Genomic DNA, 15,379 nt, shown 5'->3' with positions numbered 1-15,379 from the left:
CACACTTATCCCCTACAGCACCACCTAGTGGTTAACCCCTTCACTGCCAGTGACATTTTTACAGTAATCAATGCAATTTTTTATCATTGATCACTGTATTAATGCCAATGGTCCCAAAAATGTGTCAAAATTGTCCGATGTGTCCACCATAATGTTGCAGTCATGATAAAAATTGCAGATCGCGGGCATTACTAATAAAATAATAATATTTTTAGCAGGGGTTCCCTCAGACCGGAGAACTATTTCAAGGGTTCCTCTATGTTGAAAAGTTTGAGAAAGGCTGGCCTTTTTTTGGGGATATTTATTATAGCAAAAAGTAAAAAATAATGTGTTTTTTTTCAAAATTGACGCTATTTTTTGTTTATAGCACAAAAAATAAAAACTGCAGAGGTGATCAAATACCACCAAAAGAAAGCTCTACTTGTGGGAAAAAAAGGATTTCAATTTTGTTTGGCGACCGTGCAATTGTCAGTTAAAGCGATGCAGTGCCGAATTGCAAAAAGTGCTCTGGTCAGGAAGGGGGTAAATTCTTCCGGGGCTGAAGTGGTTAACCGATTGCCGACCGCCTCATGCCGATATACATCGGCAGAAGGGCTCGGACAGGCAAACTAACGTACCTGTACTTTGCCCTTTAAGAGGCGGCCCCGTGAGTCTGGTCGCGGGTTGTCGTGGACTCGATCGTCTCACAGAGAGGAAGAATGGGGAGATGCTAATGTAAAGAAGTATCTCCCCGTTCTGCCTAGTGACAGTGTCACTGATCTCTGCTCTCTGTGGTCGGGAGCAGAGATCAGTGACATGTCACACGTAGCCACGCCCCCACAGTTAAAAACACTCCCCAGGACACACTTAACCCCTTAACTGCCCCTAGTGATTAACCCCTTCACTGCCAGTGTCATTTACACAGGAATCAGTGCATTTGTATAGCACTGATTTCTGTATAAATGACAATGGTCCCAAAAATGTGTCAAAAATGTCCGATGTGTCCGCCATAATGTTGCAGTCATGATAAAAAAAAATCACTGATTGCAGCCATTACTAGTAAAAATTTTTTTTTATAAAAATGCCATAAAACTATCCCCTATTTTGTAGATGCTATAACTTATGCGCAAACCAATAAATAAACACTTATTGCAAATGTTTTTACCAAAAATATGCAGAAGAATACATATCAGCCTAAACTAAGGAAAAAAATGTTTTTTTTAATATATTTTTGGGGGAAATTTATTATATCAAAATGTAAAAAAAAATTCAAAATTGTCGCTCTTTTTTTGTTTATAGCGCAAAAAATTAAAACCGCAGGGGTGATCAAATACCACCAAAAGAAAGCTCTATTGGTGGGAAAAAAGGATGTCAATTTTGTTTGGAAGCCACGTCGCACGACCGCGCAATTGTCAGTTAAAGCGACGCAGTACCGAATCGCAAAAAAGTGGTCTGGGGACTGAAGTGGTTAATTTTTTTGAAAGCCTGTTTCATGAGACTATTCCTTTTTTTTTTTTTTATATATTATTGTATTATTTGTATATAAAAACTTTCAAACATGTCAAATACATTTAGAAAATAAGTTTTACCAACTTAAAAAAATTGAGTAGGTTACAAGTTAATATCACTTAAGACTAAGTGACTAAGTAGTAGGGCAGGACAGTGGTGTAGTGGTTAGTGCTTGCACCTAGCAACACATAGATCATTGGTTCAATTCCTGACCACAACACTACCTGTCTGCCATTTGCATGTTGTACCCTGTTCTTGCATTTCCTGCCACACTCTGAAGATATGCTGGTAGGTAGATTGGCCCTAGTATATGAATGTGAGTTAGGGATCTTAGATTGAAAGCTTCTTGAGCGCAGGGACTGATGTGACTGTACATGTAAAGCACTCTGTAAATTGATGGTGCTATACAAGTACTTTAAATAAGTTAATGTATGTGTGTTCCTAACATAAACTTTTCTATAAACTGGAAAAATTCAGTCTACTTTAATTAAACTTATGGTCTATAAACTGGAAAAATTGAGTTGTCTTTACTTAAACCTATGGTCTATAAACTGAAAAAAAACAGTTGCCTTTACTTAAAACAGCAAAGTTGAAAACATGACAAGTCTAATGAGTCAGACAATAATAAGTTTAGTTGACAGTACTTATCCACTTGCCGACTGCTGCACGCTGATATACGTCAGCACAATGGCAGCGGTGGGCAAATGGGCATACCTGTACGCCTGCTTTAATTGACGGGGCTAGCGGACACGTGTGCTACGTACAGCGTGACCGTGCCCGCAGGACCCACGGACTCGATGTCAAACGGTGTCCCAGCGATCGTGTCACGGAGCTGCAGAATGGGTAAGTGCCTATGTAAACAAGGCATTTTCCTGCTCTGCCTTGTGACATGACAGAGATCACTGCTCCCTGTCATCGGGAGCAGTGATCGTTGTCATGTGAGTGGAAGCCCACCCCCCCCACAGTTAGAATCACTTCCTAGGACATACGTAACCCCTTCATCTCCCCCTAGTGTTTAACCCCTTCCCTGCCAGCGTCATTTACAAAGTAATTAGGACATTTTTATTGCACTGATTGTTGTATAAATGACAATGGTCCCAAAATAGTGTCAGAAGTGTCCAATGTGTCCACCATAATGTCGCAGTCATAATAAAAATCGCAGATCGCTGCCATTATTAATAAAGAATAATAATAAAAATGCCATAAAATGATCCCCTATTTCGTAAACGCTATAATGTTTGCGCAAACCAATCAATATATGCTTATTGCAATTTTTTATCAAAAATGTGTAGAAGAATATATATTGACCTAAACTGAGGAAAAAAATTGTTTTTTTATATATATTTTTGGGGGATATTATAACAAAAAGTAAAAAATTTGCTATGCTTTTTTTTTTCAAAATTGTTGCTCGTTTTTTTGTTTATAGAGCAAAAAATAAAAATCACAGAGGTGATCAAATACCACCAAAGGAAAAAAGGACATCAATTTTGTTCAGGTGCAACATCACACGACCGCACAATTGTCAGTTAAAGCGACACAGTGCCGAATCGCAAAAAATGCTCTGGTCAGGAAGGGGGTAAAATCTTCTGGGGCTGAAGTGGTTAAAAAGCTGATGTAAATAGTTGCCTCAATTTTTTTTGAGTAGACCCAGCACCATATTTTTTACAGTGAAGGCTCCAGACTATTTATCAGTTTCCCAGCCACCACCTGGGCACTCAACCCCAGGGATTGGCTAGGCATTGATCAATCAAACTGGTTATTTGAATTCTCCCTGCCTAAGCTCTAGTCTAGAAACTTCTTCTAGAGACAAGGGAGAGCAATCAAATGCTCAGCCTGTGAAACCCGAACAGACCAGACCAAACAATCACTGCTACCTTAATTTCAGAAGGAGCCAAAAACAAAATGTAACTAGCATTCTGAGCTAGGAGGGTGCTACTTATACACACACGTCAATAATAAGGAAAAAAGAGTATGCACAGTTATGTATTGAAGCAGGAAATTTTGGTTTTCTATGTGCAGGAAAGGAGTTCCGGTTACACAAGAGCTCAGAATGTAAATTTCATGAAAATATTATCTAGTTCCCCTTTAGCTAAAGTAATCTTTTTTTACAAAGTTGGTAATGGGCAGGAACGCACAGGGGATATGTCAGCAAATTTTTTCTGTTGCTTCACTTACAATAGTTCAGGAAGTTACAGTTAAATGGGAACTAAGCTCTTCATTATATCATTTAAAGTGTTTGATTCCTGTTCAGTGTTGCACAGCTGCGGACCTCTCTCACACCCCAGTCATCTATGGGCCATGTGCGGGGGAACAACAACTACAGGATGCCCATGTCTCCTTCTGCCAGCACTCTGCTGTGTCTTCTCATCAGATTTACAACAGATCCAGTGCTCAGTGAGGGAGCCTTCAGATTCACTCACCCTATTCAAAACTTTGTAACTGGGAGGGAACACGTTGTAGTAGCCACTGGAGACAATCTGCATCTCTTTAATCATACCCTTCAAATTCAGGCAGTAAGATGTCCAGGGTCACACAATGGAAGCGACCTTTGTGAAGGAAGAGAAGCCACATCACACATGTACTATAACAAAATTTTACTCGTGTATAATGATACTGTGCTCGGTTGCTGGAATAAACATTCAAACCCGTGCAGAGAGTACAGTGTCAATAACCTCACTCTTCTTCAAGAATACGATAATGAAATTGTGTCCAGTAACCCCGAGCATACTGCTGCAGGCTTCATTTTCCAAAAAGACGTGATCTCCTTTGTAACCGCTGCACCTACCAAAGAGGGAGCAATATTATTAAGAGAGAAGAGCGGTGTCATATTTTCAATAAGATACAGAGTTCAACAAAACAGTCAGTCACCTGTCCTAAATGTTGTTGACGCATTTGAATGGAAGGGCAAGTTTATATTTCTGTATTACCCATCGAATGAAATGAGGGCAAGACTGCTAGTTCTGGATTCAGATCTTTCATTTAATTCTCAGTATAATCTGACATGTGGGACGGAGACCCAGAGAGGGGTGATTTTGTCTTCGTTTGCATTCACCAGCTCTGGGAGTTTCTTCTGGGCTGGAATTTTTAGCACAAACAATAGTGCATCTCCAGATAAGACAGCTCTTTGCATCTACAACATCACTATTCTGGAGACAAGATTCAGAGGTTGCATTTATACGGACTTTATTGCTCAAAATTATGATAGCTGCGTGAGTATTAATACCATTTTATTCAATTCATATTATACTTACAAAACCACTTGCTTAGGTCATAACTATTGAGGATCTGGTAAATGTAACTACTTGTATCACTGTATTGCTATTTACATAAAGGTAGGTTTCTGACCTTTATTACCCAACTGTGTCCCACCATACAGTATATGGACCCATGAGTGTTGGGTATTCCCTAGCTGCCCTGCTTCAAGTATTTATTGCTTATATTGATCACCATAATTTCAATTTAATAAAAATGTTCAATTGGGTCTGCCCCATTTTTTGGATTGAGTAAAGCCCCATACATGCTACCCTGCTACCCCGAAAATAAGACCTAGCGTGATTGTCGGTGATGGCTTCAATTAGGGCTGCAACTAACGATTATTTTCATAATCGATTAGTTGGTCGATTATTGTTTCGATTAATCGGTTCATTTAAAAAAAAGGTAATTTTGCTGCGATTTGCATTGTTAAATTTTTTTTTGGCCAATATTTTGTTGAGCAGATTAAAAAACACTGCAAAACGCCGCAAAAATGCATTATTACATGCTTTTCTGCAGCTTCTCCATAGAAGTATATTGAACCAAAAAAACAAAATAGCACCGTTTTGCGGTAAAAAAAAGTCCTTGTCTTTTCCAAATACGCAGCAGCTGAAAAAATCATGGATGTGAACGTGTCCCATAGGAAACCATGTAAATGAACTGTAGTGTGTTTCTGCAAAAAGAACAAAAAAAAAACAGAGGTGTGACCCAGGCCTGAGATGTTTAGTAACATAATGGGGTTAAAAAAACTAAAATTAGTACAAAAAGAGCAAATAATCGCTACTGTAAGGGCTTCATTTTTTACTATGGGACAGTGAAGTAATATTTAGGGCTAATTTTTGTTTTTTTTTAACCCCATTATGTTAGTGGCCGATTAATCGATTATGAAAATAGTAATCGATTAATTTCATAATCGATTAGTTCTCGATTTATCGATTCATTGTTTCGGCCCTAGCTGCAATATAAGCCCTACCCCCCAAATAAGCCTTAATTAAAGTCCTTGTGGGTCTTATTTTCAGAGTAGGGCTTATTTTCGGGGAAACAGGGTAGGGCTTATTTGGGGGGTAGGGCTTATATTGCTGCCATCACCGACAATCACGCTATGTCTTATTTTTGGGGCCACAGGGCATCAGTTTTTCTGCTGAGTTTTTCCTTCAGATTTACCAAATATATAATTGAGGTCAAACCTTGGGAGTTTCAATTGGTGTGCAATCAGGCAGGCCCTTGCAGTACATGGTTTTAGTAAACCTGAAGGAAAAATTCAGCAGAAAACCTGATAGTGTGTATGGGGCTTAAGGGGGGGTTTTAACCCCTGTCATTTTTTTCTGGCCGTGTCCCGTTATGGAGATTTTCCTTGACTTTTTGTCCCATAGCCAAAACAGGAAGCGAGTGGAAACTCATCCAAAGCATGGGCATTCCTGGTTGCCGCAAAGGTCACCAGAAGTAGTGTCCCCATTGGAATGTTTCCCATCTGCTCTGGTGACAATCCAAAATGTATGATTTTATTTCACTGGTGATAGGACAGGACAAATATAGAGGGTGAATCTCTTTAAACAGGGACACAGATTGCCATTAAAACTCAGGCTTGGTTCACACCTAATACCAACGAGGCTCCCAGCAGGGGTCTGGTGCATCCTGGTTCATCATTTCAGGTCTTAATTCAGCCCCAATTTTTGGATGAAAAGATGCAAAAGATGCACAGGGCTCCTGTGCAAATTCACACTGGAGCTGCATCAGAGATATGTGAACCGCTCCATAGAGAGCCGGTCACAATCTCTTGCTATTGCGAATTGGATGCTGGATTGCTATTGGGAATTGGATGCAGCAGATCCCGCATCCAATTCGCCAAAGTGTGTACCCAGCCTTAACAGGTGTTGTAATCCCTCTCCACTCTATCCAAAACTTAAAAAAGTTTTGCTTTATACTTTAACTTGGTTGTAAACCTCAGACATGAAATATGAACAAAGCATGTCCCTCTATAGTGTGTACTTGTCTCAATTAAGAGCATTGAGTGTCATTTATGTCTGCTGATTTGTTCCTCTGCTAGCAGCATGAATCGCTTCTGACAAGTTTTCCTGACACCAAGAGAAAAATGGTGATAAGGGAGGGCACAGCCTGTGATTAATGGCTCTGTTTCTGTGTGCCTATGGTGTCTCTTTCCTCCAATCAGCTCTCAGAGCTCTCCTCACTGAGCTCTGTAGAGTGTAACCAGCTCTCTGCGAGCTTTATAAACTCAGCAGTTTGAATGGTTGTAGAGAAGAGAGTTCAGCAGATAGACAGGTACCACTTATGTAGGAGAATTAGTTTCATCTCTGTACATCACCTGAGACCAGTCACTGCACTGGGTATATGGAAGGGTTTACAACCACCTTAACTTCTGACTCAGTATGAAACTGTGCACAATACTGTAATATTGAAAAATAAATAAAATAATGCTTTACTACTGAACAGATAAAAAAGCGTAGAAATATTAAGACACCCAAGTGTGAAATATAAATACACAGTAAATAGTGGTGCTATAACAAACTAAACATGTGCAAAGCAATTTAATGATGATGTGAAATCACCAAGTGAACAATAAGGTGAATAAAGTCCAGTGAACATTAGTCCTAAAAGTAACAGGACATAAATTAGTTCAATAAAGCAATCCGTGATGAATTAGTCTTGCTTGAAATCTCACCGCTACACCATGTGAAGAGCGTGCCACCACTCCCCCTTAGGCCTCTTTCACACTGGGGCGGTGTGGCCGTCGGCGGTAAAGCGCAGCTATTTTTAGTGACGCTTTACTGTCGTTTTAGCAGCGGTCTGCAGGTGGTAGCGGGGTGGTTTTAACCCCCGCTAGCTGCTGAAAAAGGGTTAACACCGCTCGCAAATCGCCGCTGCAGCGGCGCTTTGCCGGCGGTATAGCCGCGCTGTCCCATTGATTTCAATGGGTAGGAGTGGTTTAGGAGCGGTGAATACATCGCTCCTTCACCGCTCCAAATATGCAGCTAGCAGGACTTTTTTTTACCGTCCTGCTAGCGCACCGCTCCAGTGTGAAAGCCCCTCTGGCTTTCACACTGGAGTGAAAGGGGCCGTTTTTTTCAGGCGCTATTTTTAGCGCTGTAGCGCCTGAAAACCGCCCCAGTGTGAAAGGGGCCTTAGGGTATCAACTCACCAAGAACGATTGCCTCACATTCTCATTCTCAGAAAAAAAGGGTTAAATGACATTCAGCATCATTCTCCAATCTTCAATGGTGACTCACCGACATTCCATATATGTGAAACAAAAGGAAACTCCAATAGTGCAATACCGGTTAACATAAGTATATTACAACAAAATAAAAGCCTACAAATATTGCACTCACATTATCCACATTTGAAAATCGCACATTGCAAAGTGGCACTAAACTGGCATATCGCGGTCACAGCAGACCCAGCATATGGTAAGCAGTGTCTCACCAGACCGATGTTGACTCCAACAGAACGTCGCTTCCGGTGCTACGTGTTGCATCACTTCCAGTTGCCGTACAGCCACGTCCCAACGCTTTTCATCATTACGACTTTGCCCAGGGAAGTGCCTATGCGACAACTGGATCTGATGTCAGGACATTAACCCAGGAAGTGTGAGCGGATTTACGATCTCAGAGGGATGGTGAGATCGCAGTACTGAGGCACCTGACATTGCAGTGGTTTTTCTATGAAGGCATTTTTTATATTGCTTTGATGTAAGTTCATTACATACCTTAAGGTTTTACACTATCGGAGGCTCTGTCTTGATTCTTTCCCCACATGTGGAGATTAATCGTAATATCTGGACAGTATTTGGTGATTATGATTGGCTTTAGATCAGCATAAGCGATATTAGCCATACACAAGAGTGAATGGCAATACTATCTGGTAATCATAATTCCTAAGGGAGTGGAAACTGCACTGAACATTGTGGTGGAGGATATATGGTGTATAGCTTTACGTTTTTTATTAATACACCAGTTCTATTGCACTTTATTGGACTTTTATATCCTATGGACCTTTTTGGTTTGTACATTGGTTTGGATATGATTTGATTGCAGTTGGTGTGTTGCTGTGAAATGTTTGTTATACTTAAAGGATAAGTTCACCTTTGTTCACCTTTTTTTCCCTCTAAATTTCAGCTCCCCTATGTAGCATTCATGTAGTTTTTTCAAAGCTTTTCATTAAATCTACAGACACTTACGGTACTTCACTTGTTCTCATTAATGTTTTCAAATGTATCCATTGTTTTTTCCTTACTTCCTGCTCAGACTAGAGGTCATTACACAGGAAGAAGTTGACCAACTGACCTTATTAGCACACAACCTGTAACATCCACCCTCCTACCTACCCACCCAATCAGTGATCACCCTTCTTGGTAATTTTAGGGTGTATAAAGATGGCCATACACTATACAATCTGATTGTATAATCGCCTTTAGATTTACCAAATTTGTAAAAATTAGGAGGAAACACCTATCTAGCCAATCACTCTATATCCAATCAGGCAGGACCTTGCACTACATAATTGATGGCAGATCTAAAGGAGATTGTATAGTGTATGGCCATCTTTATACACCTAAAATTACTAGTTGAGCTTTCAGTGTCATTAATTGTTAACAGCACCCCAAACACAGAAGCAAACACACATTTTGCCATGTGAAAAAACGACAAATGGCAAATGCTGCAAAACGCACAGTAAAAAACACACAACGCCAAAATGTCCCATAAGCATGTAGTGCAGCCAATTGAAATCCACAGGCTGCCCTATGCGTGTCTAAGGAAAAACAAGAAACAAAATGTGCGCTCCCACTAAGCTAGATGTGAATGGGGCCTGAAAGTGAAATTGGTGCGATAACACAAGAACAATGAGGCTCCATTCACATCTGTGTGTTTCCTTGCATTTCAGAAATGCACTAAAATCGCAGTAAAAAATGCACCAAGCTCTACTCTAAAAATAGCTCTGAAGCCTCTTTTGCTGCGTGTATGGGCTGCCCTATGTGCGATGTGAGAAAATTATCCAAAATAACCCCCCCCCCCACTAAAATGCAAAGATGTGAAAGGGGCTTGACAGCTGAGTGTTTCTGTCCACTCCCACCTATGTACTTGTATAAAGATAACCATACACTATGCAATCTGATTGTATATGATGAATTTAGTAAGAAGGGTGATCACTGGTTGATTGCATTTCATTTAAAAAGCGTGCACCTGGAGATGGGTAGATGATGCAGGGTGTGTGCTAATGAGGTCAGCTGGTCAACTCCTTCCTGTGTCATGACCTATAGTCTGTCCAGGAAGTAAGACAGAGGCAATGTATACATTTACAAAGCTTTGATATTTTTGCAAAAAAAGTACATGAATGCTATATTGGTACATAGGGGAGCTGGAATTTAGAAAAAAATAATGAACAAAGGTCCCCGTATTACTCATATTATAGTTTTGCCAGTCTCCCTGCAAAGGTCAATTTTTGTTTCTACTGGTGTTCAGCTTTAAAGTGTGTGTATAGCTAAAACATATTGTTTGTTTTGAAAAAAGTAGGAAAGGCTTAAAACCCTTGGAAGTTTAACCCCTTGTTCACACCGGTGTGATTTGTCATGCAATTCTAAAAATCCTGCACTATTTTTGTCGATTTCAGGTGCGAATTGCATAGACATCTGTGCATGAAGTCGCACAGATGTCAGCTAAGTCATCCCTAAAGTTGCACTGACATGCGGCTTTGAAGTCGCACAATTTCAAAGTCGGATTCGGGGGCTAAGTGGGAGAAATTGTCCTCTTAGCCAGCTGTCCACCAAACAAGTATCCCTATGAAAAGATTTTCTCTTACCTGTTCTGGGGATAGCTTTAAAATATTTGTTTTCTTTCAGCAGTAGAAATAAAGTGGTGTTCTAATGTCACATACCTGGTTTGAAGAGCATTATATGATACAGAAGACCCCTCTTACACAGAGGCGTAGCTTGAAGCTTGTGTGCCCCCATGTAAAAGTTGACCTGGGCCCCCCCACTACCACCCACCACTTCCACCCACCACTTCCACCCACCGTGTGTGCAGATACACCCACTACACACCAAGGTACTCAAAGTAGCTTAAGCGTTTAGTGTTCCCAGAGTTCCCAGAGAATCAGAGGGTGGGGAGGAGGAGCAGTGTAGAGGGCTGTACTGGGAAAGCTTAGCAGCGGGCATAGCAACCAGGGCGGAGGGGGTGGTCAAGCCATGTGAGATGAAATCTGGAGCCTGCAGCACCTCAGAGGCTCCTCAGGATGCGTTAAGGGATTTGTTTTAGCAATTTCTTAAGGTTTTTCTGTCAGTGTTGGCAGGTGTTGGGTAAAGGTCACCTCCTGGAGGTGCGTGTGAGTTACCCAGTTGTCAGGGAAGTGAGGTAAGCGGCCATTCCCCATTGGGGAGGGGGAATACAGAGAATCCCAGCTAGTGACTAGAAGACACCGAGCGGTGTCTTACCTCCCCAGTGACATCGGTCCCATTGTGGCTACAGGATGGCACTCTGCTCCTCTTAACTCGCTGAGCTTGGTTACCATTCCATGTTGCCGGCACACAGCACAGACACTTCCCAATCCTCGGCTGTTCTCACCCCATACTCCTCTCCATTCAGGAAATGGCTCACAGATTCTCCCCAGCCAATGAAAACAGAGGGATGTGGACTGTGGAAGGCAAAGTGGAAGCCCAGTACTGGAACGTGGCTGTGGGGCCCTAGTGCAGATCGAAGGTGGATTTTGTGGAGGATATGATAATATGACAAGTAGGCTGCAGGGGCCCCCTGGAGCTAGGGGCAGGGTTGCGATTGTGACCCCTGCAACCCCATGCTCTTACACTTTTGACTCCGGGCCCCTAATAGAGTAAACAGGAGGGTCAGGACTCGCAATAATATTTTTATGAAAGAGGTGTTAGGTTTAGCAAGACCGCAGCAGGGTTAACAAAGAGAGAATATTGTAAGTTTTATTATATGTAAAACCTGCTCCCAGAACAGGGGGATGGAAGGTAATCCCAGAACACATGTGATAGTGTATCTTTTGGGACATGGGAATAGTTTAACAAGGGTGACTGGGGTCCTGTACCAATGCAATGTGAACTTATACTTAAGCTGAAATAACAGTTCAAGAAAGAGCTGTTGTTGATAGAGGAACGGTTTTGGCAGGGATAGGAGAAAATGAGTGCCTTGTTGGGTTCTCCACATTCCCAAATGCAGAGTCATGGGATCTGAGTGTACATCTTTAATGTTCTTCCATTTATCAGAGCTCAGGAGTAGCCCAGGATTTTGACATTCTATCTGTGAATCCTGGGGTAAAATCTGGATGAACAATTATAGTTGTTATGGGGGGATGGGAAACTCTGGAGGTCTAATAGTTTGTAATAATGGTCCATTTCACCCAAGTTGGGCCATTCAATGGGCGAGAACAAAGGACTTGGGTTGACTTTGTACCTGCCCAGGGAATTCCAGTCAGGGGAGATGGAATCTTGTTCCAGGGGCATCCTAATGCTACTTTTTCAAGAGGAATTTGAGGCAGAAAATAAATCTTGTGGGTACTCCTTCGGTAAAGTTAACATTTCTGAATGTTCCTACAGAATAGCAAATATTGATATCAGCATCTTGTAATCCAATGCCAAGTAGAAGGGAGGGTTTGTAGTCTAAGTCAATCAGCCTATGTTGTATGCATATGTACAGTATCTAGATGATGGGCTACAGCAATATGGAGAAGGAGATATTGTCTTTTATTCTTCTGTACCTCTACTGAGATACTGATGGTATGCTGCACCATTCCCCACTGGCCAGAAGGGGGAGTGCTAAAGCCAAGCAAGCCCATGAACTTCTATACAGAGCGCTGAAAATCCTGGGAGTTGTTGTTTGAGACATTAGCTATATAATAGGACCAATTGATTCCCTACACTACAGATCCCAATAGGCACTGTCCAGTAGGAGGTGTGAAAGATGATTGTTATTAAACTTCCCTGGAAAGTTCCTCCTTTTGACAACAAGGGAGCTAGAAAGAGAGCACCTCTGTCTGAATACTCACCTGTCTGTGGAAGGACATACCAGTGTAGATCCAAGCCTGGGACTGGGAGTGATGACAACCAGGGCCAGCGTAGCACGGCCCACACCACTGCATCTGCACAACTGCTGCAGGGAGACTGGAGAGTCCACTCACCCTCTGCTTCCCACTGCTGATCAGCAGAGGCCTTTGGGGAGAGCCTACTGCTTATACTGCTAGCAGGGAGTGAGCCACTGAGAGCAGGACACTAAGTGTACCCAATCCATATTGCACCCTATATGCAACTTATTCCAAACCTAGACTGCACCTATACTAACCCTATGCACCAAATGCTCTTAAAGGGCCCTAGAGTTAGCCGGTAGAAGAACAAAGGACTTCCCCTCCGCTAGTAATTATACTGCAAATCCCCTTTGTTCCCCTGCCCCCTACATTACCATCCTCATTTTCTTTTGGACAGGTCATACCCAGTCAGCCTAGGAGTAGCATCGCTGCCATAAATGCTCTCTGGCAGTATAGTTCCAGCACTCGGTAGATTAAACTTTACTACTGCTCACTGCTGCACTTGAGCTGATCTGGATGCCAAATGACATCTTATGCTTCATCCTTTTTGATAATCACGTTGTATGCTAAATTGTGTTATTCCCATTGTTAATGGATTTTATGTTTGGCTAGTTACCAACCATATTGGGTGAAAATATATTTAGTTTGCCTTTACTACCTGGTTTGTTGCCCGTTTTCTTGGTTATAGAGCTACTACTGAGTACTAAAGTGTTACTTTTAGTGATTTCCTGTGATAATGTATGTTTGTACACTCAACCCGGTGTGTTAGAGGGACTGAAGTTTTTTTTGGAAAAGGTCAAGGCAAAGAACAGAAGACCCATCCTAATCAGCTGCTCAAATGGGGTAATGCTACAATCTGAACTGATAAGGAATTTGATTGCACATTTATATGAAATCATGTCACGTTCACAATTTTGTGAACATATAATAATTGTAGACATCTAAAAGGTATGGGGTTTGCCTTTTCATTGTTTTCACAATTTGGTTACAATAGCTTTAAATCAGCAGTTTAGGCTATACTGTATGTTTGCTATTAGATGTTGAAGAATTTGTGGTGTGCAAGTCATATGCTATTTCAAAGAACTGAAACTTCCCCCTACCATCTATATGTGAAAGCATCTGCCATCACATCCTGTATCGAAAGTAACTGCAGAAGAAGGTCATAAACAATATCATCCCATAACTAATGCAATAGTAGAAACATTTGTTTGTATTAAAGAGGTGAAATTAAATAATCATATTCTTATTTTGCATCATAGCAGATTGGAATCTTTATTATCACATATCTTATGCATAAGTTACTATATTTGGACTGACTAAAAAACACATTCTGTTTGTACTTTTGGTATGTTGATATTTTGCATCCTTCTGATTTATTTTTCTGTAATTTGTTGATTTTAGGAAAATTATGATAATCCTTTGCCAATACATTCTAAACCAACAATTAGCCACGGAGACTTGACTGCAGTATATGTAATGGAAGTGCAGAAGACATTGGTTCTGTTTCTTGGAACTGGAAATGGCCAGTTGCTTAAGGTGAATCATAGAAAGTTCACAATTACTATATATATAACATTAAAGTTTATCTACAGCCAATGCTTTTTTTTATTTTTTTTTTCAACCAATTGCAATATTGTCTCAGTATTTCTTTCAAGCACCTTCAGCCCCGATACAAACAATGGGCTGGCTATTGGTAGTGGTTATGCAAATATCAATACACCTTGATGGGTGGATGTCAGTCTGGAGAAGTGAGCATTCCTAGGCAGGCAAAGCCAAACAAAGCCAAACAAAGCCAAAGAATAAAAGAGGTGAACCAGGGCCTGGAAAGGAAAGCACTTCATGTGACAGTTGCAACTGTCAGCCCTCAAATGTCTGGTATCATAGTTGCTCACATGTGCAGCATTATGGCAACTTCAGATCAAAGAGAGGCTAATATGGTCCTATCCCTGGCTGTAAACGATAGGAGGATCTAGTTCTGCTTTAAAGTGGAGGGCCACCCTGAAAAAAAAAACATTAAAAATTAGAAAAAAATCTGAAAAAAAAATGATTTTTTTTTTTTTTTAAACTTACCAGAAATGCCTGTTGCTAGGCACATCATCCTAATCTGCCTCTTCCTCCTCCGTGGAGATCTTCTGTCTTCTCTCCTCCGTGCGGCGTCTTCTGGGTAATTGGTCGCACTTTGTTCTGGGAACTGTGTGTCCCAGAACACAGCGTGCCCCATTCACAAAGCGCTGCGCGACTCGCGCTTGAGCAGTAGGAAACGGGCAGTGAAGCCGCAAGGCTCCACTGCCTGTTTCCCTTAGCCAAAATGGCGGCGCCGGGACCCGAGAGCCGAGGGACGGGTCAGCCTCGGGCGGCCGACATCACGGGCGCCCTGGACAGGTAAGTGTGCTTATTAAAAGTCAGCAGCTACAGTGTTTGCAGCTGCTGACTTTTAAAAATTTTTTTTTTAAAACCGGCCCTCCTCTTTAAGAATTTAGAAAAAGTCCTATTTCCGTATTGCCATTGGGGAAACAAAAACCAAGGGCACATATATCATAGGGGAAACAAAAACAAAGGCACACATAACACTGTGCTTTGGTTTCTG

At 41.4% G+C, this 15,379-nt stretch overlaps 1 protein-coding gene across 1 annotated transcript in view; it reads left to right on the top strand.

Annotated features, from left to right (window-relative positions):
- Positions 1-3,682: 3,682 nt before the first annotated feature.
- Positions 3,683-15,379, top strand: part of PLXNC1 (plexin C1) — a 160,330-nt gene continuing 148,633 nt past the window's right edge. The window contains exons 1-2 of the mRNA XM_077470617.1: positions 3,683-4,697; positions 14,194-14,328. Coding sequence (XP_077326743.1) covers positions 3,780-4,697; positions 14,194-14,328 — 1,053 coding nt within the window. The 5' untranslated portion in view covers positions 3,683-3,779. The remainder of the gene's footprint in view (positions 4,698-14,193; positions 14,329-15,379) is intronic.

This window comes from Lithobates pipiens, unplaced genomic scaffold (genome assembly GCF_037356315.1).
Source record: "Lithobates pipiens isolate NorthernLeopardFrog02 unplaced genomic scaffold, aLitPip1_a1.2 Scaffold_8, whole genome shotgun sequence".
NCBI lineage: Eukaryota > Metazoa > Chordata > Amphibia > Anura > Ranidae > Lithobates > Lithobates pipiens.
This window is presented reverse-complemented; position numbering and strand designations above follow the sequence as displayed.